This window comes from Jaculus jaculus, chromosome 21 (assembly GCF_020740685.1).
Source record: "Jaculus jaculus isolate mJacJac1 chromosome 21, mJacJac1.mat.Y.cur, whole genome shotgun sequence".
NCBI classification, from domain to species: Eukaryota; Metazoa; Chordata; class Mammalia; order Rodentia; family Dipodidae; genus Jaculus; species Jaculus jaculus.
In genome coordinates, this window is record NC_059122.1 from 11927962 (window position 1) to 11955834 (window position 27873).

General features: G+C 43.0%; 1 protein-coding gene across 1 annotated transcript in view; it reads right to left on the reverse strand.

Moving 5' to 3' along the window:
* LOC123456388 (vomeronasal type-2 receptor 116-like) overlaps positions 1 to 24359 on the reverse strand; it is a 35306-nt gene extending 10947 nt beyond the window's left edge. Inside the window, exons 1-4 of the mRNA XM_045139407.1 lie at positions 24234 to 24359; positions 2157 to 2250; positions 2047 to 2072; positions 347 to 622 (exon numbers count right to left, since the gene is read on the reverse strand). Of these exons, the coding sequence (XP_044995342.1) occupies positions 347 to 622; positions 2047 to 2072; positions 2157 to 2250; positions 24234 to 24359 (522 nt within the window). The remainder of the gene's footprint in view (positions 1 to 346; positions 623 to 2046; positions 2073 to 2156; positions 2251 to 24233) is intronic.
* Positions 24360 to 27873: the final 3514 nt, after the last annotated feature.

Genomic DNA, 27873 nt, shown 5'->3' on the forward strand with positions numbered 1-27873 from the left:
AAAGAGAAAGATCATTGTAAGCAATGGGGGAAGCGAATCGGCCCTGGATCCAAGGAAGACCTGATGGGGATCCAGGTTGAGAGTGGGAGCCTCGTTCTTTCTTCTTCTCTCCCCCAGTTCCCAAAGAGCTACCTCAGATGATCAACCAGAACTTAGAATTCCAGGAAACGTCCTTATTTTCTGCACAAGTGCAGGCAGCCCACCCAAGCCTGTGGGTGCTTGTCCTCTGAGGTTACGGTGTACACATTTTGAGACATCACAGACGAGCCCCTCCCTTCCAGTCTCTCAGGACACCCATCGTGGCACTAAATGAGACATCGTTTCATCCCATCCCACCCTTCCTTACCTGTGGAAATCTGTAGAGGTCTAACAATGTTCCGGTCTGGGAAAAGGCTGCCTGTGACGGTCCTGATAATACTGCCACAGACTTCCTCTCCCTCCCACAGGTGTAGTTGGGGTGCTCATCTTGCCCGGCGAGCAAAATGAGTGCGCTCTCCAGTGTCCTCTCCTGGCTGGGCAGGACATTCTGAATCTCATATCCCAGAGACAAGTTGGGCAACAAGTGTGGATTCATGTTGACCTCTTCAATGGCGAAAACCAGGGCTAGAATATACTGGTAGTTATGGTCCATGACACTACATAGAAAGCACACATGTCCTTAGAAGAGAGACACAATTGTGTTTGAGTACAAGACAAATCCAATGGGATAGCTACTCTGAATGTAATGTTTTGAGGCATGCTACAGTCATTCATATATACATACATATATACATACATATATACATATACATATACATATACATATACATATATATATATATATATATATATATATATATATATATATATATATACACACATACATGGCTGAACCCCCCAGAAGTTGACTAAGGGCATTAAAGTGTGACTTGGAACAGGTAATTAATATTATAAAGCATTATGAGATAATGATAGAGCTCAGGAATAGAGCAGTGCCATAATAAGTGTGTGCGTGTGTGTGTGTGTGTGTGTGTGTGTGTATGCGCACGCACACGCCAGGCCCATGGTCTATGAGGGGAGATTTCTCCGGAAAGGGAGGAGTACCCATGGAAGAGAACAGAGGGAGCGTTCTTTGTCTTTCTGCAGGTGTGGACATGTTGAAAAGACTACCACCAAGAGAGAGATAGAGAGAGAGACACAGGTACTCAGACTTCTTAGCGTCTACAACCATTCAAAGCAAATGATTGTTGGCCTAGAGAGATGGCTTAGCAGTTGAGGCGCTTGCACTCAAAGTCTAAGGGCCTACGCTCAATTCCCCATTACCCGCGTAAGCCAGACGCACAAGGTGGCGCATGCATCTGGAGTTTGTTTGCAGTGGCTAGAGGCCCTGGCATGCCCATTCTCTCTCTATCTATATCTGCCACTTTCTTTTCTCTCTCTCAAATCAATCAATTAATCAATCAGTAAAATTTTAAGTAAATGATTGTTGAATCTATCCAATTTATGGTGCAATTTTGGACAAAGGCTGTGATTAGACATTTCCCTAAACAGGGCTGAACACCTTGTCGTTCTAACAAGATCTTGGAAGAGCCGGTCCCTCTACAGTCTTAGAATTGACAGCAAAAGCAAGTGTCACGGCCGGTACATGAGAGGGATCTTACTGAGCTCCACAAACGCAGAGGAAAATGTTTCCATTTATAAATTACCATGTTCCAGCTGGAAAAGGAGATTACAATAGGGTTGGGCTGAACCGTAATTCTACTTGTGGAGTTTGGAACAAGCACAAAGACCTAGTTTCTTGGTGTTTGGTATGGTTGAAGAAGAAGGCTGACCGGGCTGGAGAGATGGCTTAGCGGTTAAGCGCTTGCCTGTGAAGCCTAAGGACCCCGGTTCGAGGCTCGCTTCCCCAGGTCCCACGTTAGCCAGATGCACAAGGGGGCGCACGCGTCTGGAGTTCGTTTGCAGAGGCTGGAAGCCCTGGCGCGCCCATTCTCTCTCTCTCTCTCTCTCTCCCTCTATCTGTCTTTCTCTCTGTGTCTGTCACTCTCAAGTAAATAAATAAATAATTTTAAAAAAATGCAATAGAAACGACACTTACCTCACCGTACTCACTTCCTTCATAGGGTCTGAGTAAGACGCTCTGACATGAAAGAACGTGTGGAGGGGGAAGAAGCCACCGATGACCGCATCCCCACCCTTCCGCACAGTGACGTGCTTTGGAGGAAAGCAATAGAAATTAGAGAAGGAGAGGGTGTACAGGGGAGCAGGAAGCTGCACAAGAGCCACAAGAGCCAAGGGGAACATCCTCAAAGTGTCTGGAAGTTCGACGTGCAGTGTAAGCCAGTGTATATACCTATTCCATACTCTCTCTCTCTCTCCCTCTGTGTGTGTGTGCGTGTGTGTGCGAATGTGACAGAACAGAGTGGACACCACAGTGTCCTCTTCAAGCCTCCTGCCCTTCCTTGGAGACACGTGCAGTGCCTCCCAGCCCTGGGGCTGCGCATCTGTGGTTCAGCATCCCGATGAAAACACACGCTGGAAAACATGTCGCAAGATCATCCACCTCCCTCCCCAGGCGCCGTGATTTCATCCGCAGCTAGCAGAGCCCTGGGGACCACCTCCTCGGGGCAGGTTGGGTCACCAGCCCCCTGTCAGTGACCAGTTTCGTGAATGCGATTTGGGATAACCCAAGTGGATCGCCCTGGAAGTTTCTGCGTCAGGTGCTTGATGAAACGTAAGGAAGGGCCCGCGCGTGGACAAGCGGCTTTGGTCTGTGTGCGTCATCTGCTTTCCACTTGCCCAGAGAGTCAGTGATCATGTGAATACAGAAGTTCTAAGTCAGCAGCTAAAATCCAAGGAAGAGTCAAGTTGCACTTTAATGTTTTACATCAATGTCCTTCCCTAGTAACATAGACCTTCTAACCATACAAATCCTACAGGTTAACATGTTGTAATGACCCATTTCACCACAGGTAACTTGGGGTCCCTCCTGATGTCTTTATGAAGATGTGGGGCTATGTTAGAGACTCCTCTCTTCTCTCACCCTAAATCAGTGAAGATTTGTAAAGCCCTCGTGTATAACCCTCTGCTCAAAATATTCAAGACAAAAGCCAAGTGGTGGGTCCTTACATTCTTGTGTCTCAGGGAGGGTAGGGGCAGTAAAGTGCCATAATGGAGGGCACACACCGTTTTACATTTGTCAAAACCAAAATGGTATATAGAAAATAATTACAATGTGCCCTCTAGATTTTGAGTCAGTGTGTCCAACTTGTCTTTTTAACTGTGACATGCAAACATAAGTAAGATGAGGAGGGGAAGTGAACTTTCTGCCTTTCTTTTAAGGTATTGCAAACACAGCTCTTCTTTAAAGTGTAATTTTTTTTTAAGCAAGAGAGAAAAAGGACTGGAAAGATGGCTTAGCAGTTAAGTGCTTGCCTGTGAAGCCTAAGGACCCCGGTTCAAGGCTCCATTCCCCACGGCCCACGTTAGCCAGATGCACAAGGGGGTGGACAGATCTGGAGTTCGTTTGCAGTGGCTGGAGGCCCTGGAATACCCATTCTCTCTCTCTCTCTCTCTCTCTCTCTCTCTGCCTCTTTCTCTCTCTGTCTGTCGCTCTCAAATAAATAAATAAAAACAATAAACGATTTTTTTAATTATTAAAAAAAGAGAGAGAAAGAGAGGGAAAGAGAATTGGCATGCCAGGGCCTCAGCTACTGAAATCTCGCTCTAGAAGCTTGTGCCATCTAGTGGGCATGTGCAGTCTTGTGCTTGTCTCACCTTTATGTGTCTGGATTACATGGGATCTGGAAAGAGGTCAAACATTGGTCCTTAGGCTTTGCAAGCAAATGCCTTAACCACCAAACCATCTCTCCAGCCCTAAAGTCTGATAGTTTTTTTTTTTTTAAATATTTTATTATTTATTTATTTATTTGAGAGCGACAGACACAGAGAGAAAGACAGATAGAGGGAGAGAGAGAATGGGCGCGCCAGGGCTTCCAGCCTCTGCAAACGAACTCCAGACGCGTGCACCCCCTTGTGCATCTGGCTAACGTGGGACCTGGGGAACCGAGCCTCGAACCGGGGTCCTTAGGCTTCACAGGCAAGCGCTTAACCGCTAAGCCATCTCCCCAGCCCTAAAGTCTGATAGTTTAAATAAAATCATAATTCACAATTTGAAGGACACTTTCTCCTTATTAGCACTGATCATCAGACATGTAACTATTGGGCCAGAGAGATGGCTCAGGAGTTAAGGTGCTGGCCTGCAAATCTTAAAGACCCAGGTTCGATTCCTTAGCACTCATGTAAAGCCAGATGAACAAAGCGGCGGCACATGAATCATGAGTTTGTTTGCAGTAGCTAGTGGCCCCAGCATGCCGTTTCTCTCTGCCTATCTCTCTTCTCTCTCTCTCTGCTTTCAAGTAAATAAATAAAACCATTTTTTAATTATTAAAAGTGTGATGTAAAGTCACATTACAAAGTCAATGTAAAATCTTTATGTGAAATTAATGTATAACAACATATTAATGCTTATTGTTTGGTACTATGATGATACACTGAATCTATTTGATCTATTTGTAAGTATGTCCATTAAGATAAGATAAATAGCCAGGCATGGTGGTACGCACCTTTAATCCCAGCACTTGGGAAGCAGAGGTAGGAAGATCGCCGTGAGTTCGAAGCCACCCTGAGTCTACATAGTGAATTCCAAGTCAGCCTGGGCTAGAGTGAAACCCTACCTCAAAAAAAAAAAAAAAAAAAGATAAGTGAGTGGACAAGGTACAGATCAGTTGTAGGGTACTTCCCTGGCATCTAGAAAACCATAGTTTGGTCACCAGAACAGCAAAGATGAAAGTGGAGTCTTCCGGCTGAAACTAAGGAAAATTGGCGAAACAAGCAAGGGTGCTGTTTTCCTGATGAACCGGATACCAGCACAAGGAGGAAGGAGACCAACACAGAGAAAAATCAACACCTACCAAATCAGAGAGCCAGAGCCCCAGAGGCCCCCAACACCTCATCCCTGAAGCAGACCAAAAATGAACCCAACATGGCTCAGGGAAATTTTGTGGAAGAGGGGGTGGAAAGACTGTCAGAGCCACATGTTGGGTCATGCTATGCAGAGACATTTATCGTACCAATAACTGTGGGCTAACTCCACAATGCACGACCCATATACCTCAACAAGGAGGGGCCAGTGGGGAGGGGATAGGTCATGGATGAGCCTAAAAATGGTACCAAACTGCCTGTACTTGCAGAATAGAAAACTAATAAAAAAAATATAAATAAATAAAAATAAAGAAAGTGGAGTCTTCCAAGTGTATTGACTTGGACGTTGCAAGATGCAAACAAACACATGAGTGTGTGGTTGTACCAGGGGGTTCCACTTTCTAAAACGACTGTATCAATCAGGGGGTTCCACTTTCTAAAACGACTGTATCAATCAGTGCTATCCCATAACCAAGCCTGTACTTTCTAGATCAGCCTTAGGGTATGGTTGGAGATTACCTTAGTTTACCCAAAAGGCATCTTGAAATCTGGAGTTCTGAGTGTGACCTTATTTGGATATAGATTTTTTTTTCTAAGTCCTTGGAGGAGATCCTGGATTCTGTTAATCTGGTGTGTTTATCAAAAAGAGTTAATGTGGGCTGGAGTTAAGGCTTTAAGGCGCTTGCCTGCAAAGCCTAAGGACCCAGGTTCAATTCCCCAGGACCCACATAAGCCAGATGCACAAGGTGGCACATGCATCTGGAGTTCGTTTTCAGTGGCTGGAGGCCCTGGCACGCCCATTCTCTCTCTATCTATCTGCCTCTTTCTCTCTCTGCTTGTCTGTCACTCTCAAATAAATAAATAAAAATAAGCAAAAAAAAAAATATTTTTTTTGAAGAAAGAGTTACCGTAGGAGCAGCTGCTGGTGCAAACCTGGGATTGTTGAGGCCTGGTGTGGTCTCGCCAGAGACTAAGAACAGACAAGGAGAGACTCCATCCAGATTCACAAAAGGACCATAAATCTCATGCTATCCTGTCTTCTTACTCTAATTCTGGAACTCCGAGAACATGCGCGTCTGTTGTTTGACGCTCTCGAGGTCTTCTGTGCTAAGAAGCAACCAGGATAACCGTTCAGGGACGGAAGACAGAGCTCACGTAGCAACGTAAGTGAGCAATGCTGGCGGACCTTGGGGATCTGATTTCCTCTCTTCCGCATCATAGTTTTGTTTTTTTTTTTTTGAGAAAATAGTTGCTATAGGCCAAAGGCCTTGGTTCGCCGCGTTGCATGTGTGGAGTAGCAGGACCCTACCTCGTGACAGACCATACTTCAATGAGAGTACTTGCCATTCCTGAGTGATGGACGGTGTGCGCAGTGTGCCTGGAGCTCAGTCTGCTTTTTGTGCTTCAGTGTGATCATTTCCAGTTCAGGATGAGCCCAAGAAAACCTGCACACACCCAAGAGAATGGCAGACAGAGAGAGAGAGAGAGAGAGAGAGAAGGAGGGAGAGAGAGAGAGAGAGAGAATGGGCGCGCCAGGGCCTCCAGCCACTGCAAATGAACTGCAGACGCGTGCGCCCCCTTGTGCATCTGGCTAACGTGGGACCTGGGGAACCGAGCCTCGAACCGGGGTCCTTAGGCTTCACAGGCAAGCGCTTAACCGCTAAGCCAGCTCTGCAGCCCACTGTCCTTTTTGACTCTTTCTGGAAATTCAAGCTCATGTAGACTACACAGTCACACACAAGAAGGAGTCCTAATGAGGAAGCCTCCCATTGCTCGTTTCATTTCTTGGTTCCTCTGGCTGTAGATAAAAGGGTTCAACATTTGGGGGATGATGAAATACATCATTGAGGGGACAACATTCTTTTTTTTTTTTTGGTTTATTTTTATCTATTTATTTGAGAGTAGCAGACAGAGAAAGAGATAGAGAGAGAGAATGGGCACACATGTTGAATATATATATTTCACCATCCCAACTCCAGCCACATATCCTTGAAGACTAAGAAAAGTAGAATGTGATCAATAATAAATTACTCAAAACTCATGATAGCCCGTGGGAAAAAAAATTTAAGGTTAAAAGTGAAGAACTAAAGAGAAACTCACCAAAGGAAATATGAAAGAACACAATTCAGGCAGTTTTTATATGAAATATTAGTTTTTATGTGAAATATTAGAAATGGTATTTTTATGTGAAATATTGGAAGTGGCACTTCATGTGAAGTATTAGAAGTGGTGTTTTATATGAAATGGTAGTTTTTATGTGATATATTAGAAGTGATGTTTTATATGAAATGTTGGAAGTGGTATTTTTATATGAAATACTAGAAATGCTGTTTTGCCAGAAACTTTCACTATTAATTTTGTCACCTGGGCTTTCATGTTTTCTTATCTTTTAAAAAAAAGTTTATTTATTTTTATTTATTTATTTGAGAAAGAGGAGGAAAAAACAGGCAGGTAGACAGAGAGAAAGAGAGAGGGAGAGCATTGGCATGCCAGGGCCTCCAGCTGATGCAAACAAACTCCAGATAACTGCATCCTTTTGTGCATCTGACTTACGTGGGTCCTGGGGAATCGAACCTGGGTTCTCTGGCTTTGCAGGCAAGCGCCTTAACCACTAAGCCATCTCTCCAGCCCACCTCACCCTTTTAATCGAAGAACAGTCAGTGCGCATCCTTATGTGAGTTATTCTATGTGTGTGTGTATGGTTCTGATAAAAGGGTCACCAGCCAGTTAATGACCTCATATATTTATCATTTTGTTGGATTCAGAATATTCAAAATTCACCTTAATAGTTATTTTGAAATATAAAATACATCATTGGTTATCATGACTCTAATGGAAAACAGAGCACCATAATGTATTCTTCTTTTCTGAGCGTAACTGCACCCATTGATCAATGTTTCCCCTTCTTGCCTTCCCCAAGTACTGTGTCTATGAATTCAGTTTATTACTTCTATGATATCAGCTTTTTAGATTTCCAGGAAAACCCAATTAACATTTTTTTTTACTCTGTGGAATAACCCAGACACAAGTTATAAGTAACATTTTTAATACCATAAATCTATTTTAGATATGTTAAAGTGACAATTTTTATTAAGGTAAATTAAAAAGAAAACACCTTGGAATTAGCATGACCTTTAGGAAACCAGTAAAAAGAGGAGGTAGGAAAATCATAAATTATAAAGCAGCCTGTGATTTCCAGTAAGACCTGATCTCAAAAAGCAAATAAACAAACGAACAAACAAAAGCCAATTTCATTTACAATAGCATGAGCAGGCTTGTTATGGTAAAAAAATATTTAAAATTTTTTTGTTCATCTTTATTTATTTATTTATTGAGAGCAAGGGAGAAATTGAAAGAGAAAGGGGCAGATAAAGAGAGGGCCTCCAGCCACTGCAAACGAACTCCAGATGTGTGCGCCCCCTTGTTCATCTGGCCAAGGTGGGACCTGGGGAATCAAGCCTAGAACTGGGGTCTTTAGGCTTCACAGGCAAGTGCTTAACCACTAAGCCATCTCTCCAGCCTATGGTAAAAAAAATATTTTAAAATGTGTCAATTATGAAATTATCCATTACTTTTTATTTCATAGTGATTTAGTATCAAGATGCTACTATTATTAAAATTCTAGAATGAAACATTTTTTAAAATATTTTATTTATGTATTTGCTTGAGAGAGAGAGAGAGTCAGATAGAGAGAATGGGTGCACCAGGGCCTCCAGCCACTGCAAATGAATTCCAGACATATGCGCCCCCTTGTGCATCTGGCTAACGTGGGTCCTGGGGTTTTGAACCTGAGTCCTTAGACTTTGCAGGCAAATGCTTTAACCACTTAGTTTTCCAGCCCTAGAATGAAACCTTTTAACCACTGAACTATTGTTATGAGCAATAATTAAAAGCAAAAATGGGATGTTAGAAGCAATAGTTAGAAGTAAACTAGGAACTGCTAGAAGCAATGATTAGTAGAAATGGGGTACTCACTCAGCAGTGACGGGGTCGCCATGGCAACCAGGGGCCAAGACCAGAGACTGACCAGAGACCCTCTGCGAGCTGATATGCCAGTGAGCTAACCCTAAGGTGGCTCTCAGCAGCTGGGATGACTGAGGGAAAAATGGGTGTAAGAATTCCAGCAGAGGCTCAGGAAATGGTCACTCAAGTCAGAGAGGCAGACTCCACGTCCCTCTCTCTGTGTGTTGACAGAGGTAGGAGGATCGCCATGAGTTTGGGGCCACCCAGAGACTACATAGTGAATTCCAGGTCAGGTCAGCCTGGGCTAAACAGGCTGCCAAAAAACAAAACAAAACAAACAAACAAGAAAAACCCCAAAAAACCCTCAAAGGCCAGTTCTAAAATTGCTACATGAAGCAACAAGGAGATATTATATTATTAGATATTGCCATGCATAAAGCCCACGGGACCCTCCGCACAGAGAGGAGCAAGGCCCAGGCCCAGAAGTGGCCACCTGTGGACCAAATGAGGTCTCTTGTGAGTGCCCCAGGGCGTTAGAGCCAGGAAGGTAAGGTAGCTGAGAAGATAAGGAAAGGGGAATTGGCTTAACTAACATGTGTGATGAGTGAATACATTGTGTAAACTTAATCAACATAATCCTCCTGTTGACTAATGGGTTTAGCCCTAGCTACAACTATCCAACCCTAGAATGAAATATTTTAACCACTTAACTATCCAACCCTAGAATGAAACATTTGAACCACTTAAATGTCCAGTCCTAGGATGAAACATTTTAAACATTTAACTATCCAGTCCTAGAATGAAACATTTGAACCACTTAAATATCCAGTCCTAGGATGAAACATTTTACTCACTTAACTATCCAGCCCTAGAATGAAACATTTAACCACTTAACTATCCAGTCCTAGAATGAAACATTTTGAACACTTAACTATCCTATCCTAGAATGAAACATTTTCACCACTTAACTATCCTATCCTAGAATGAAACATTTTAACCACTAAACTATCCAACACTAGAATGAAACATTTGAACCACTTAAATGTCCAGTCCTAGAATGAAACATTTTAACCACTTAAATATCCAGTCCTAGAATGAAACATTTTGAACACTTAACTATCCTATCCTAGAATGAAACATTTTAACCACTTAGCTATCCTATCCTAGAATGAAACATTTTAACTACTTGACTATCCACCCTAGAATGAAACATTTAACCACTTGACTATCCAGTCCTAGAATGAAACATTTTAACCACTTAACTATCCATCCTAGAATGAAACATTTTAAACACCTAACTATCCACCCTAGAATGAAACACTGGTTAAATCCATGTTCCACAAACTGCCTCTCAGTGAATCCTATCAGACAGGATGGATGGAGGTGTCCAGTCCCCTACTACCGAAACTGAGAAAACGTAAATGCCCTTAACTTGGATAATGACCATTAACTTATAAAACACAGAAACTGAATGAATCGTGGGCTTTATGTATGGCAATATCTAATAACATAATATCTTCTTGTTGCTTCATGTAACAATTTTAGAACTGGCTTTTGAACTTTTTTTTTTTTTTTTTGGTAGGGTCTCACTCTAGCTCAGGCTGACCTGGAATTCACTATGTAGTCTCAGGGTGGCCTCAAACTCACAGCGATCCTCCTATCTCTGCCTCCTAAGTACTGATATGAAAGGTGTGCACCACCATGCTCAGCTTGAGTTTTTTTTCTAAATATTTATTTATGTGAGAACAGAGAGAGAGAGAGAGAGAGAGAGAGAGAGAGAAGAGAGACAGACAGATGGAGTGAGCATGCCAGGGCCTCCAGCCGCTGCAAATGAACTCCAGATGCATGTGTCACTGTGTGCATCTGGCTTCATGTGGATCCTGGGAATCAAACCCGAGTCATTAGGCTTTACTGGCAAGTGCCTTAAACTGCTGAGACATCTCTCCAGCCTCCATTTGAGCTTTTAACATATTTTGAATTGATGTTTGGAAATGGTGACAAGACTGTGGTTCTGATTTTTCTGCTAGTGGATATTGACTGTTCCAAGCACCAGTTATTGAAAAGGTGGTCTCGACCGTCTCCAGGCCAAGCAAGAAAACCTACACACCCATCCTACCCTGCTTTAGGAATGTACGTTTTTATTCTCAGTTTTCCGTTAAGTTCCACTGTTCTATGTCTGCTTTTATTTCACTACTATGCTAGATTGTCTGTCTGTCTGTATGTAGTTAGTTGTACAGTTAGTCATTTATTATTTGCAATGTTGGCATTGAAATGAAGGGCCTTGTATATAATAGGAAAGCATTTTGCTCTCTGTAGCACTCCCAAGAACCTCTGTGCTTGCTGGGTTAGTACAGTTTTGTAACAGGTAATGTAACATCTCCTGCTTTGATTTCATGTTTCTGGTCAGTTTGTCTTTGGGTTGGTGTTTTTTGTTGTTGTTGTTGTTGTTTTTGGTGTGTTTTACTTGCTAATGTGAAAATTATTTATTCCTAGTTCTTTGGAATTTTTGTTTCCTAATAATCTGGGTTGGTCTTGACCTCCCAAAGTAGTGAAGGATGACCATGACCTTCTGACCCTCTTCCTTCTTCCTTCTGAGTTCTGGAATGTTAGCTATGTGTATCCATTCTTTCTTTTTTATTTTATTTATTTTTTAAAGTTTCTTTTTTAATTATTTATTTATTTATTTGAGAGCAACAGACAGAGAAAGGCAGAGAGAGAGAGGATGGGTGCGCCAGGGCCTCCAGCCACTGCAAACGAACTCCAGATGCGTGCGCCCCCTTGTGCATCTGGCTTACTTGGGTCCTGGGGAATCAAGCCTCGAACCAGGGTCCTTAGGCTTCACAAGCAAGTGCTTAACCACTAAGTCGTCTGTCCAGCCCCTGTGTATCCATTCTTGAAGTAGCTCTTTGTTGGCATAATGGGACTGGCATCAAATCTACAGATTGCTTTGTGTTATATGGACATTTAACGACATTGATCTGTCCAATCCGTGACCATGGTGTGCCTTGGTATATTGTTCTGCCCTCTTCCATATCAATGCATGACTGTTTTGGTTGTAGTAATATTTTATCTTCTTCATTAAATTCATCATTAGGTATTTTATAACTATTGCATATCTGACTAGTTTCTTGACTTCTGTAGTACTTAGTGTCCTTGTTGCCGAAACAAAATACCTTCCCAGAGGTAAGGTATGAATGCGTTATGTTGGCTCATAGTTCAAGATTTCAGAACACAATAAAGGGGGGGAGATAGCTGGCAGGTGCAGGCAGCAGCTGGCCACACTGAGTCTGATGTCAGGGACCAGAGAGAAAGATAAGTGCTGATGTTCAGCCGGCCCGCTCACTGGTCTCCAGCCCGGGCTCCCAAGCCCACGGAACGGCATTGTCCCCGTACGTCTTCGTCCCTTCTATAACCTAATATGAAAAATCGCTCACAGACACACCAAGAGATTTGTTTCCATGGTGATTCTAAAGCCTGTCAAGCTTACAGCCAGAGATTAACTGGCACGAATCCACCCATTGTCAGCCCAATACCTAAGCTTCACACTGTTAAGGCATAACCTTCCACCCCCTGGTTCCTGGGCCTGTGAATCCTGGCGATAGGAGAAACAGAACCGCGTATCAGGTGCAGACTCAGGGCATACATGCCCTTCTGGAGAACCCTCCCCAAACATGGTAGGCTATCATCACCCAGTTGGTACAGCAAATAAGTCTTTTTTTTTTTTTTTTAAACTGTCCTTTTCCTTTTCTTTTATTTATTTATTTATTTATTTATTTGACAGAGACAGACACAGAGAGAAAGACAGATAGAGGGAGAGAGAGAGAATGGGCGCGCCAGGGCTTCCAGCCTCTGCCAACGAACTCCAGACGCGTGTGCCCCCTTGTGCATCTGGCTAACGTGGGACCTGGGGAAGCGAGCCTCGAACCGGGGTCCTTAGGCTTCACAGGCAAGCGCTTAACCGCTAAGCCGTCTCTCCAGCCCCAACTGAGTCTTTTTATGGGAGAGAGAGGGGGGAAGAGAAAGGGAGAGGGAGGGAGACAAGGAGAGAGAAGAAGGAAGGAAGGGAGAGAGAATTGCTCACCAGGGCCTCCAGCCGCTGCAATCCAACGTGCGACCTTACGCAGGTGTCACCTGGCGCATCAGGCTTACGTGGGATCTGGAAAGTTGAACCTGGGTCCTTAGGCTTCGCAGATAAGCACCTTAACTGCTATGCTATTCCCTCCAGCCCAGTAACTCTGTCTTTAAAAAGCCATCCCAGAGCTGCAGAGATTGCTTAGTGGTTAAGGCATTTGCCTGAGGAGCCATAGGACTGAGGTCCGATTCCTCAGGACCCATATAAGCCAGATGCACAAGGGGGCGCATGCATCTGGAGTTTGATTGCAGCAGTTGCAGGCCCTAGTGTACCCATTCTCTCTCTCTCTCTTTCTCTCTCTCTCTCTCTCTCTAATAAATAAAATAAATTAAAAAGCCATCCCAGGTTTGAGAAGATGGCTCAGTGGTTGAGAGTTCTTGCCACTTAAGTATGAAGTCTTCTCAGGCCAGAGACTGCCAAGTTTGACTCTCCAGAGCCCACATTGTTAAAATGGGCATTTTGGGGACTGGAGAGATGGTTTAGGGGTTAAGGCGTTTGTCTGCAAAGCCAAAGGGTCCCAGTTCAATTCTCCAGGACCCATGTAAGCCACATACACAAGGGGGCGCATGTGTCTGGAGTTCGTTTGCAGTGGCTAGAGACCCTGGTGCAACCATTCTCTCTCTCTCTCTCTCTCTCTCTCTCTCTCTTTCTCCCTCTCTCTCTCTTGCTGCCTCTTTCTGTCTCTCAAGTAAATAAAATATACTAAAAAAATTTCTTTAAAAAGTGGGCCTTTTTCATGCATAGCTGTAATGTCAGCCCATGGGCTGGGGGAGAACAGAGACTGTCTGGGATTTGCAGATAGACAGCAGCTTCAGATAAGGGAGTCGCTGTGTCTCATGGAAATACAGGTGAACAATGAGAGGAGGAGACCTGGTGTCTGCTGACCTCTGCGAGCACAGTATGGGGTTCCCACATCCTCAAACACAGGCACATCCCACACACCCACACCCCACATCCACACACATACACATGAATGCAAAAAAAAATAAATAAATAAAAAATAGCGATCCCACAATCCTTTCCAGCCAGCTGCTTCAGGATGGTAGGGAATCTAGTAAGACCAGACAATTTTATCAGCATGAGCCCACTGCCACAGATCTTTGGCCATGGAGTGAGTCCTTTGCTCAGAAGCAACGCTGTGTGAAATACGATGTGTGTCACAAGGCATTCTATAAGTCCATGGGTGGTAGTTTTGGCTGAAACATTATGTTCAGGAAATTGAAATCCTGCATTTTCCCTCCTTCCTTTGGTTTTTTTCTACCCTTCTTCCAGCTCATCTCTTTATATTTATGGTTCCATCTTTATACAACGGACCCACATCTGCCTCCACCTACATACGCTTATAGAAACTCCGAGCTAAGACCGGCGAATCAGAAATAACATGTGGTCTTGGTCTTTCTGAGTTTGAGTCACTTCACTTAATAAGATTTTCCAGAGCCACTCATTTTCCTGAAATTTTTCATAACTTCATTTTCCATTCTGCTGAAGAGAATTTTGTTGTGTATATATACCACATGTTTATGATCCATTCATCTGTCTCTGGGCATCTAGGCTGTTTGCAGTTCTTAGCTATTGTAAATAAAGCCACAATAAATGGGGATAGGCAAGTATAAATGACTTTAGGGCACATGCCCTGGAGCGGTAACGCTGGGACATATGGGAGGCCTATTTCTAACTTTCTTTTTATTATAATATTATATTAATTTATTTATTTATGACAGAGAGAAAAAGAGGCAGACAGAAAGAAAGAGAGGGTATGGGTGGGCCAGGGCCTCTAAGCCACGGCAAACCAACTCCAGATGTCACCTTGTGCATCTGGCTTTTTATGTAAATTCTGGGGGATCGAACCTGGGACCTTTGGCTTTGTGGGAAAGTGCCTTCAACCGCTAAGCCATCTCTCCATCCCTATTTGTAACTTTCTGAGAAGCCTCCATACTGATTTCCATAGTGGCTGGGTAGTAGTCTACTCTCTCCAACAGTGGAAACTGTTTGTGTCCCTGTGCCCTTCCCCCTCCACCCCCCAGCCCCTCACCCCTACCTCCAGCCCCTGGCCGTATCCTTGCCAGAATTTGTTGTCTGTTGTCTTGCTGATAGCCATTCTGACCAGGGTGCGATGGTATTCAAAGCAGTTTGGATTTGCGTTTCTCTGGTGGCTAGGGATGCTGGGTATTTTTAGTGTTTCTTCTGTTGTGAACTATCTGTTCATTGCATTAGCCCATCTGCTAATTGGCAGATTAATATTTTCGGGTTTAGTTTTTGCAATTCTTTGTAAAACCTGCCCTGGTTAGCTCCCTGTCTTACGTGTAGGTGGCAAAGAGCTTCTCCCGTTCTGTAGGCTGTCTGGTCATTTTTTAAAAATTATTTTTTATTGACAACTTCCATAATTATACACAATATCCCATGGTAATTCCCTCCCTCCCTCACTTTCCCCTTTGCAATTCCATTCTCTATCATGTCCCCTCCCCCTCTCAATCAGTCTCTCTTTTATTTTGATGTCATCATCTTTTCCTCCTCTTGTGATGGTCTTGTGTAGGTAGTGTCAGGCACTGTGAGGTCATGGATATCCAGGCCATTTTGTGTCTGGAAGAGCACGTTGTAAGGAGTCCTACCCTTCCTTTGGCTCTTACATTCTTTCCACCACATCTTCCGCAGTGGACCCTGAGCCTTGGAAGGTGTGATAGAGATATTGCAGTGCTAAACACTCCTGTCAGTTTTCCTTAGCACCATGGTGCCTTCTGAGTCATCCCAAGGTCATCATCATCTGAAAAGAGAAGATTCTCTACCAAAAGTGAGAGTAGCATTAATATAAGGGTATGAACATTAAGAGAAGTGCTTACTGGGCAGTTTGATACAGTTTGATAAGCAGAGTATATACATTTAGCCAGACAGCAGCAGATGTTACACCCTAGGGCTCATGACTACCCATGTTCTAAGTTTTCAGTATCAGGGATGTATTCCCTCCCATGGAGCGGGCCTCCAGTCCAATTAGAGGTCAGTTGGTTTCCACCATGGCAGACATGCCACTATTGCCCCCATTGGCTCATTTGGCCTGGCTGGCCAAATACAAGTCTTGCAGTGTCCACTGTTGAGTATCTTCACTGGTAATTTCTCTCTCTCCCATTGAACTGCATGCAGCATGGCTTCTTCCAGCTTTCTGTCAGCTGGTCTACATGGAGGAGGTTTTCAGCTCAGCTTCAGCAGGATTTCTCAGTGGCCTTGCAGCCCAAGTATGTGGAGTCTTCCACAATATACCTGGTGCTTTCTTTTCCTGCGCATAAACTTTTAACTTTTATGTAGTCCCATTTGTTGGTTGTTGGGCTATTTCCTGTGCCACTGGAGTCCTGTGCAGAAAGTTCTGGCCTGTCCCCACACCCTAGAGCATGTTCTCCGTCTTTCTCATCTAGAACTTTCTGTGTTCTGGTTTTGGAGTGAGTTCTTTGATACATTTTGACTTGATGTTCATACAGGAGGAGAGATACAAATCTAACTTCATTCTTTTTTTTTTTTTTTTTTTTTTTTTTTTCGAGGTAGGGTCTCACTCTAGCCCAGGCTGACCTGGAATTCACTATGTCGTCTCAGGGTGGCCTTGAATTCGTGGCGATCCACCTACCTCTGCCTCCCAAGTGCTGGGATTAAAGCGTGCACCACCATGCCCGGCTTAACTTCATTCTTTTGCAGGTGGATGTTTATATTTGCCAGCATTACTTGTTGACTAATCTGTCATATATAATTTTATTTACTTAGTTATTTATTTGAGACAGAGAAAGAGGCAGAGAGAGAGAGAAAGAGAATAGGTGTGCCAGGCTGCTGTAAAGGAACTCCAGACGTGTGTGCCCCCTTGTGCATCTGGCTTACATGGGTCCTGGGGAATCAAACCAAGGTCCTTTGGCTTTGCAGGCAAATGCCTTAACCACTAAGCCATCCAGTCCCCCCTTTTGTTTTTGCACTATTTTTGGACAATTTGTTAAAGTTAAGGGAGACAAAGCAATGTGGATCCACGACTGGATGCTCCATCCTACTCCATTGAGCTACATATCTCTTTTGGTATCAGTACCATGCTGTTCTTATTACTACTGCTCTGTACTATAATTTGAGACCAGGTATTATGAAACCACCACCTGCATTCCTTTTCATTAGGATTTCTTTGGCTAGTCTTAGTCTTTTGTGGTTCCTTAGCCTGTATCTTTTTTTTTTTTTTCTTTCCTAGCACTGTGAGAAACATCACTGGAGTTTTGATGGGAATTGAGCTGAATTTGTAGTTTATTTTTGATAGGAAAGCCATTTTCACAATGTTAATTCTGTCAATTTAGGAACATGGAAGGTCTTTCTTTTTTTTTTTTAAAGATATCATTTTTTTTTCCTTTGGTTTTATTTATTTATTTATTTATTTATTTATTTATTTATTTATTTGAGAGCGACAGACACAGAGAGAAAGACAGATAGAGGGAGAGAGAGAGAGAATGGGCGCGCCAGGGCTTCCAGCCTCTGCAAATGAACTCCAGACGCGTGCGCCCCCTTGTGCATCTGGCTAACGTGGGACCTGGGGAACCGAGCCTCGAACCGGGGTCCTTAGGCTTCACAGGCAAGTGCTTAACCGCTAAGCCATCTCTCCAGCCCAAGGTCTTTCTTGTGTTTTTGTTTCTTTTTCTTTCTTTCTTTCTTTTTTAGTGTCTGATAGAGATATTTTACATTTTTAAATTTTTTCCAAGTATTCTCTAATGGTGTTTTGGATTTTTTTAAATTTTCATTTTATTTATTTGAGAGAGAGGGGAGAGAGAGAGAAGAGGTGCACCAGAGCCTTCATCTGCTGTAAACAAACTCCAAATGCATGTGCCATCTTGTGCATCTGGTTTATGTGGGTCCTGGAGAATTGAACCTGGATCCTTTGGCTTTGCAGGCAAGTGCAAGTGACTTAACCACTAAGCCAACCACTCAGCCATTTCTCCAGCCTGTGTTTTGGATTTCACTGGGGTCTGTGGCAATGACTCCATTTTTCTCTAATTTTGTTAACTTATTAATTCTCTTTTCTTTTGTTACTTTGGTTAGAGATTTATCAATTTTATTAATTTACTCCAAGAACCACCTCTTTGATTAATTCTGTTTTTTTTTTTTTTTTTTTTTAGTGATTATCTACTTGGTTTGGAGTTGTCTTGGTTCCCCCCCCCCCCCCCGTGGTTTTCTTTTTAGTTGTTGTTTGTTTGTTTGTTTTTCATGATAGGGCCTTACTCTAGCCCAGACTGACATGAATTCATCATGTAGTCTCAGGGTGGCCTTGAACTCACACTGATCCTCCTACCTCTGCCTCCCGAGTGCTGGGATTAAAGGCATGCACCACCACACCTGGCCTTGTTGTTGTTTTTCTACAGCCTTGAGATAGACTGTTAGGTTGTTTATTTGAGAACTCTCTGATTTCATGATATGGTCTCTTATAGCTATAAACTTTCTATTTAGGAATGCCTTCACTGTATCTCAATATACCTTATAGATTATATTATCTTTTTTATTTTATTTTATTTTTGAGGTAGGGTCTCACTCTAGCCCAGGCTGACCTGGATGACCTGGAATTCACTATGCAGTCTCAGGGTGGCCTCAAGCTCATGGAACTCCTCCTACATCTGCCTCCTGAGTGTTGGATTTAAAGGTGTGCGCCACCACGCCCGGCTATATTATTGTTTTCAATTGCTTCTAGAATTTTTTTTTCACTTCCTCCTTTGTGTCTTCAATATCCTATTGTTCACTCAAAAGTTTGTTGTTCATTCTCTAAGAATTTGTATAGCTTTTTTATTCTCTCTTCTTGTTAATTTTCACTTTTGTTGCACTGTGATCTGCTAGGATACAGGGGCTTTACCTTAATAGTTTTTTGCATTTCAATAAGGTTTGTTTTGTGGCCTATAATGTTATCAATGTTAGAGGTCATTCCAGGAGCCACTGAGAAGAATGTATATTCTGTACTTCTGGGGTAGAATACACTGTACAAACCCATCAGGTCCAGTTAATCAATGGTGTGGTTCTGCTCTGAAGGTCAGCTGTTTTCAGTCTGGATGACCAATCTAAGGGAGAGAGCGGGGTACTGAAGTCTCCCAATATTATTGTGAAGTTAGCTGGTGATAGTCCAGCTCTCTGGAATCAGTGCTAGGGTATCTGCTGAGATCAAGACTCCCTGGACTACAGAGTGAGTTCTAGGAAGACAGTCATGTATATAGTGAGATCCTGCCTCAGAACAAGGAAAAGAGAAAAAGTAACCAGGGAAAAAGAAAAAAAAAAAATTAAAAAGGCCATTTTTGTGTGTTACATTTCAGACATGGACTTCCTTGTCCCAGCTAGGTTTGCAATGGGTATGGTCAGTGGTATTTGAGGATAGGAGGTACTAGAGTCATGGCTTTACTGGCCCTGGGGTCTGCACTGGTAGGTTCAGCTGGGCAGAGAAACCTCCCTGAAGCCTGTTTCTGGGTATTTATTCTTCTGTTTCTCAAAAGCCATCTGTAGGGCTGGAGAGGTGGCTTAGCAGTTAAGGCCTGCAAAGCCAAAGGATCCAGGTTCAGTTCTCCAGGATCTATGTAAGACAGATGCACAAGGGGACGCATGCATCTGGAGTTTGTCTGCAGTGGCTAGAGGCCCTGGAATGCCCATTTTCTCCCTCTGTCTGTCTGTCTGTCTGTCTGTCTGTCTCTCTCTCTCTCTGTCCCCTTTCTCTCTCTCTTTCTCAAAAAAAGAAAAGTGATTTGTGTACACAAAACTAAATTTCATAAACTAGGTTCTGGTTGTTAATTATTTTTTATATGCTATATGTTCCTTCATATATTTATATATCACTTTCCTCTTACCATGTGGATATAAGAAGTGTCTTTTGGGCTGGAGAGATGGCTTAGCGGTTAAGCGCTTGCCTGTGAAGCCTAAGGACTCCGGTTCAAGGCTCCACCCCCCAGGACCCACGTTAGCCAGATGCACAAGGGGGCGCACGCATCTGAAATTCGTCTGCAGTGGCTGGAAGCCCTGGCGCGCCCATTCTCTCCCTCTCCCTCTACCTCTTTCTCTGTCTGTTGCTTTCAAATAAATAAATAAAAATAAACCAAAGAAGTGTCTTTTGACTCTGAAAAGCAAGTTTAAAATGATAGAAATTTAACTTGATTTTAAAGGGAAGAAAAAAATACAGGAAATAGACAAGTGAGAACTCTTTCATTATACCCCATTATTCGTTGAATTTTGGATATTAATATCATGTTTTTTTCAACTTTCTGTATTACCTAGATCTAAATATATCAATGCAATTATTTTCCTTGAGTTAATTCTATATTTGGTCCTCATGCTGAGAACACTAAGGTAGAAATCTGTGGGCATGACAGTCTAGCAGATCTTTTTCCTTTAGTACCAGGTCTGCTGGCCTGTAAGATTTTTTTCTTTACTCCCTAATACTTAGGAATGTAGACCATTGTCTAAGCTTAAAAAGTATCACGTTGTGGACTGGAGAGATGGCTTAGTGGTTAAGGCATTTGCCTGCAAACCCAAAGGAGCCAGGTTCGATTCCCCAGGACCCACATAAGCCAGCTGCACAAGGGGGCGCATGCGTCTGGAGTTCCTTTGCAGTGGCTGGAGGCCCTGGTGTGCCCATTCTCTCTCTCTCTCTCTGCCGTTCTCTGTCTCAAATAAATAAATAAAGTATTATGTTGCGATCACCCTGAATGGCCTCTTTACTCTCTGACATTGTCACGAACTTGGATAACTCAATTACTTACTTTCTTCAAAAGTGCTATCAGGGTTCAATGCTGCTGCCCTACCTCCATGTTTCCACGTAGCTTATTCATTCTCTTTCATGTCTTATTTTTTTTCTTTTCCTTCCTCTGACAAAGAGTCTGTCTCTAGGCTTGCCATTTATTCCGTTTCACGAGTCTGGCATGACCGCCTTTGAAAACATGAGTTTTCGATTGTTTCAGTGCGTTTTTCTCCCAAAGAATTCCATTTGATTTTGTTTAATTGGTTCCGTCTGTCCGTTCTCTGTTGGCGGATGGGGTCGTTCCTCTGCTTTCTGAAGGCATTTTGAAGTTTCCTTAAGACAGATGTTTTAAATTTTCTGAGGGGGGCCGACTCCCATGCCAAGTATACACTGGTTGATTTCTGGTAATTTATTTCGCATGTGCGTGAGGTCCTGCCTCCTGAAAGCTTGTTTTTCTCTGTAGTCACTTCCACAATTGCAGCCCCAGATCATGTCTTCCAGGAGCCTGTGTTGGTGTTTTGTTACAGCTTGAGCATTGGAGGCCAAGCCGGGCCTGCGCCCTCACACCCGTGACCTCATCTATTTGATTTACTGGGAACATTGTGAATCGCCGGGAACCAACTTAGCATCAGATGGCCTTGAATTTGGCAAAACCATTAACATCGCAACTTCAAATTTTCATTTATTGAACGTTTTTCTACGTGTATATAATGGGTTTGATCATCACGATCTCCTGCTGCCTCCTCCTGGCCCCTTCCCCACCCCTTGCAGTGAACTCCTCTCTTCTTTCCAACTAGTCTGCTTTCTACTTGGATGTGTTCCCCCCCCCCCCGACTTCTCAGGGTGCACTGAATATTCTAACAGTTAATCTAGAAGTTAAGAGTACCCTGCTGGTTATCAGAGGCTAAGGAGAGTCGGAAGTGGGAGAAATGGGGAAAGTTTGGTCAATAGATTAGAGCTAGATGGAAACAAGAAGTTCTGGTGTTCTGTAAGAGATAATATTAACGTTCTGGGTTCTTCAAACACCCAGAAGAAATGTGTGCTGTGCTATGGCTTCAACACCCAGCAGGCTAAGGTAGAAATTTGAGGGCAGCCTGTGGTACGTAGCAAAAGCCTCAACTCCAGAAAGATCCCTAGAACAAAGGAGAGGTTGTCCACAGAACGAATAAATGTTTTGGAGGACAAATTAAACTTTGGAGATTCGATTACACTAATTTAAGCATTAAACAATGGTTATGCACACTTAAAAATCACAAGATGGTAATTGCAGTGGCTGAGGCCCTGGTGTGCCAATTCTCTCTCTCTCTCTCTTTAAAAAAGAGAGAGAGAGAGAGAAAAAAAAAAAAGAAAAGAAAAACGAAAATTAGTCAACTTACTGTAAACCTAACAGATGCACACACAACTTATTTCCAGATATCAGTGCCTTGTTTTCTTTGTATGTGACCGACCTTTGGTCTTCACTCTTTGTTACACTTAAACATCTCAGGCTGTGGTATGCTTTCATATCAGTGTTCACACTTCAACAAGGGAGTACGATATTTGCAGAAATTTACTTCAAGGGCTGGAGAGATGGCTTAGCAGTTAAGGCAATTGCCTGCAAAGCCAAAGGACTCAGGTTCGATTCCACAGGACCCACATAAGCCAGATGCACAAGGGCAAACATGCATCTGGAGTTCATTTGCAGTGGCTGGAGGCCCTGGTGCACCCATTCTCTCTCTGTTTCTCTTTCCCTCTTTCTCTCTCAAATAAATAAAGAAAATAAACTTATTCAGAAGCATGCTTTGCAAGATTGCACGGTTGTCCATGTTATACAGATGTGTCCAGTGGATTTTAAAGCCTAGAATAGAGTGATGACAGACCATAATTCACAGTGGACTCTCTCATTATTCACTCTTGACCTTGCTTTTTTTCTTTTCTTTTCTCAATACTTCCAATAGTGCCAATCTCATCATGTCTTTAGATTCTTTAATCTCCAGCTTAAAAATGTAAATCCAAACAAGTATGGGAGCTAATGAAATGTTCTCATACATATTATAAGAATTATTTATACACAGGGAGTATTAAGCAGGAACGACCTTCACTATATATGAGAAATGCATAAAAATATTTAGATATAAAGGGCTTATTTCAATGAGGAAAGCTTCAGGAGAGATTTATGATGGTATAAGAAATAAAAGTGATTAGGAACCTTGGTAATTTGTGACAAATAGTTTCAAAAACAAAGAAAATGAACCATCTTAATCCAGGACTAGTTTTGTAGGTAATACAAATGTACACATTTACTTGTGTTTAACTTTGTCTTTTCATTTAATATACTTCACTTATTTGTGTAATTTATTTTTATTTTTATTTTTTAGACCAAGGGAGAGAATGGGCACACCAGGGCCTCAAGCCATTGCAACTGAACTCCAGACGCTTGCACCACCTAGAGGGCATTAGAGACCTTGCGCTTGCCTCACCTTTGTGCATCTGGCTTATGTGGGACCTGGAGAATAACCTGGGTCCTTAGGCTTCACAGGCAAGCGCCTTAACTGCTAAGCCTTCTCTCCAGCCCTATTTATGTAATTTTTTAATACTTTGAAAACTTTTAAAACTATTTTATTTTTATTTATTTGAGACAGAGGAGAGAGAGAGAGAGAATGGGCACACCAGGGTCTCTAGCTACTGTAAACAAACTCCAGATGCATGCGCCACCATGTGTATCTGGCTTACGTGGGACCTGGAGAATCAAACCGGGGTCCTCGGGCTTCACAGGCATGCGCCTTAACTGCTAGGCCATCTCTCCAGCCCTATATATGTAATCTTTGAGACAGGCTTTTGCTGTGAATCCCAAATGGGCCTCTAACACACTCTGTAGCCAAGTCTTGCCTGGAACTCAGTATCCTCCTGCCTCACACTGCTACAAGCTGGAATCACAGGTGTGCACCACCGTGCCCAGCCGGATTCCTCTTCTTTTATATATATTTTACTTTTGTTTATATTTCAGAGCAAGAGAGGGGCTGATAGAAAGAGAATGGGCACGCCAGGGCCTTTAGCTGCTGCAAATGAACTCCAGACATATGCGCCACCTTGTGCAGCTGGCCTACATGGGTCCTGGGGAATTGAACCCGGGTCTTTAGCTTTGCAGGCTGGTACCTTAACCACTAAGCTGTCCCTCCATCCCTGGGCCCCTCTTCTCTGTGAGGAGGAATACTGATGTGATAGACAACGCCATGACCCGTGCTCCTCTTTCCCCTCAGACCCCTCGGTCTGTGTGTAGCCAGAGCTGTGGTCCAGGATCCAGGAAGACCACGCAGGAGGGAAGACCTGTCTGCTGCTTCTCTTGCGCTCCTTGCCCCGACAGACACATTTCCAACCACGCAGGTAGGGAGTGGGAGCTGTCCTATGACCATATGTTCCCTGATGTTGCTTCTCAATTAGAAAGAGAAACTTGAGATGCCGGAGTGACCTGGGCTGTCCACTGACCCATTCACTGTCCATGTCACACATCTGTTGTGCCATCAGTGCTGACGCACGCTCCCCTGCCATCTTGGGTCCGGCCGCGCCCATCCTGTCGTGCTCAGATGCTGCTCTAATTTTGGTGGGCGACATCGTGTCGCATTGTGAGCTCAGGATACCGCATCAGTCTACGATCACCTGCTGGGCAAAGAGAAAACTTAAAATTCAAGGCGTGGAATCTTACAAGCCAACAAGGGTGATAAGGAGTGTGGAATACCTAAGTGCTAAACATGCCGAGGCTTCCAAACATTGTTACGGAATTGTATTATTGCTGTTCACACCTTATCTGTAACAGTGTGCTAGAAATCAAGTTCTCATAGATAATACCAGTATCCCATTCTCATGTGTACATCATTTCATAAAGGGACAAGTCCCAATACGAAAATGAATGATTCTTCTAAAAGATACAGCCTTGTATTTCTAAAAATTCCTTTTACACATGACCTAAGTGTAATGAACTATAAATCAAGATATAATGTGTTCATGTAATATGCACAATGTAACAAGCTAAATCCTCATATTTTTTTCCAATAAAGAGTAAGTATTATAGTGATGTGATTCCTATAAAAGACCTGTGGAATTTCAATCACAGAAGAAATCTGATTTCAATCAGTTTGCAGAGTAAATACATATTCCCAGGTAACAAGAAGCTTACACACAATTAAAATTCTCTTTGATGTCAAGCATTTGACATAGCAAACAGTGTATAAAGCACTAGAAAGAAATAAAACAAAAGTACAGGTCTGTGGGCTCATTATTCAACATACAATTGTACGTACCAGGCATGTCTCAGATACTGATGCCAGGAACACATGCTAAATCCATTGAGAAGATTGGGTAGTTCAAGGAGAGGAAATTTAGATGTAGTCATAGTGAAATATCACAGGCTCCAGAACCATTGCAAGTCTTTGCTTTGCAAAACATAAATAGGCGACTCAAGGAAGAAATGGGTAAGCTCCTGCCTATTTTATGCACAAAACGTAACTGAAACGCTTTCTTCACTGAACCATGCACTATTGGAGCAGGTAAAAACAGTTGAAGAGAGATCAGAGCTCCCAATATTTACAACCTGTCACATTATAAAAATAGTTGACAGCCGGGCGTGGTGGCGCACGCCTTTAATCCCAGCACTTGGGAGGCAGAGGTAGGAGGATTGCCATGAGTTCGAGGCCACCCTGAGACTCCATAGTGAATTCCAGGTCAGCCTGGGCTAGAGTGAGACCCTACCTTGAAAAAAAAAAAAAAAAAAACAGTTGACAGCAGTATTTTAGCAGTAAATGCTAAAAGTGCCATTCAGCCTTCACCAAGAAGGAACTCCTCTCATTTTTATCAACATGAATAGACCAAGAAATATTTTTGTGTGTGTGTGCGATATAATCCAGGTAAAGAGACACACATAGTTTCCTGGTCTTGCTCATATGAAGATTGCTTCAAAGTCAATCTCAGAATAGACTGTAAAATGTGGTTCCCAAAGGCTTGGAACCAGAAAGTTCATGGAGATTTTGTTGTAAAGAAAGAACGTTTCAGACAAATATATATATGTATATGTATGTATGTATGTATGTGTATATATATATATATATATATATATATATATATATATATACACATATATATATATTTCCCCAATGGCTTGTTGTAAAATATGCCAAATACAATTAAAGATAATGCACTGCATACTTGAAAGGTATCGATTTTAAGTGTTTGCACAATACAAAGTGATGATGTTAGCAAAATAGCTTGATATAGGCATTTTACAGCATGCCAAGATGGGGAGGGGAAAGAGTTTGAATGAGAGAAGTGCTGTGCGCTGCGTGTGGTCTGAAACTGCCTGTTGCCATAAAGGGGAGAGGAAGTCGTTAAGCACGGTGTGTGACTATCAGTGCCCGCGGGGGAACAAGTGACCACAGGTCACAGCGGATGCAGTGCGACGACACAGGTCACCGAGACCCTTTCAGTGAGTCATGGCACCGGACACTGGAAGTCATCACAGAGTGAGGTTTGTGGGCAGGAAGCTTGAAGTCTGCCAGTTGTGTCCTGGTGTCCACTCGGAGCCCAGGATCCCCCTCTGGGCCATGTGGCCTCCCAAGGACACCCGTGTGGAAACCCTTGCCTTCACTGGCCGGTAAGAGCCGAGATCACATGCGCTCTCCAGGCCGAATCGGGGGCGCTTCACCCATTGAACCCACGAGTCAGCACCGAGTGTCTCCACAACAGAACGGCGGGCATCGCTACAAAGCAAAAACACCAAGCACTGGCCCAAATGCTTACTCGAAACCGGTGTTTCTGACTGAATGGCACGACCAGCGTGCTACATCCACACAGGCGTTTAGTGAACACAAAACAAGGAATATGAATAGCAAAGGCACTGGTAACTGGGCTCTCACTGCTCGGGAAATGAGGCCAACCGTCCACAAACGGGGCTTCACGGGCTCAAAAGACTGCTGCACAGCAAAGGAGAGTGTCGATGGCAGGAAGTGGGAGCCCACAGACCGGGAGAAAAAGCTCTGCTAGATAGATATATGTAAGGTGGAGGATTGATATGTACAATACACACAACATTCAAATAACTAAACAAGACAACAACAACAACAAAAAATGAGCAAATAATGGCTGGAGAGCTGGCTTAGTGGTTAAGGCACTTGCCTGTAAAGCCTAAGGACCCATGTTCGACTCTCCAGATCCCACCTTATCCAAATGCACCAAGGCGAGGAAAGCGCAAGGTCGCACATGTCCACTAGGTGGCGAAAGCATCTGGAGTTCGATCACAGTGGCTGAGGCCCGGCCACACCAATTCTTTCTCTCCTTTCTCTCTCCCTCTCCCTCTCTCTCTCTCTCTCTCTCTCTCTCTCTCTCTCTCTCTCTCTCTCTCTCACACACACACACACACACACACACACTTTCCCATGTAAATCCAGATCCAGGTACACAAAGTGGCACATGCATATGGAGTTCACTTGCAGTGGTAAGAGGCCCTGGTGTACCCATTCTCATTCCCTCGCTCTCTCCTTACAAATAAATACAACTTTTTTTTTAAAGAAGAAAGCGATTGGATATACTGGCTAACACCTGTAATCTTACAACTTGAGAGGGTGAGGTAAGAGGATTGTTATCAGTTCAGGTCCAAACTGAGCTGCATAATTAATTGTAGTCCTTCTTGGGTTACAAAATAAATACCTGTCTAAAATAAATAAATAAATAAATAAGCAAGCTACGGAGAGAGATGGAGAGAGAAGAGAATTTCCAATTTACTTACAATATTATTCAAAATAGTCCAGGTATAGAATCAAGTAGTGTCCAATAACAGATGAATGAAAAAATGAAAAAGTAGCACATAATATGTTTTTACACATACACACACACACACACACACTCAATGTACTTTTCAGCCTTAAAGGAACCTCTCTCATTTTCATGATCATGGGAAAATCTGGAAACATGATGCCCAATGAAATATAGTAGACATAGGGTGTCAAATAACTCCTGACCTCACTATATGTGGGGCGTGACAAAATCAAACTCATTGGAATAGAAAGTAAAATTGTAGTTACCAAAAGTCTATAGAACAGAGTGATTGGAAATTTTTCATCAAAAGAAACTAAATTTC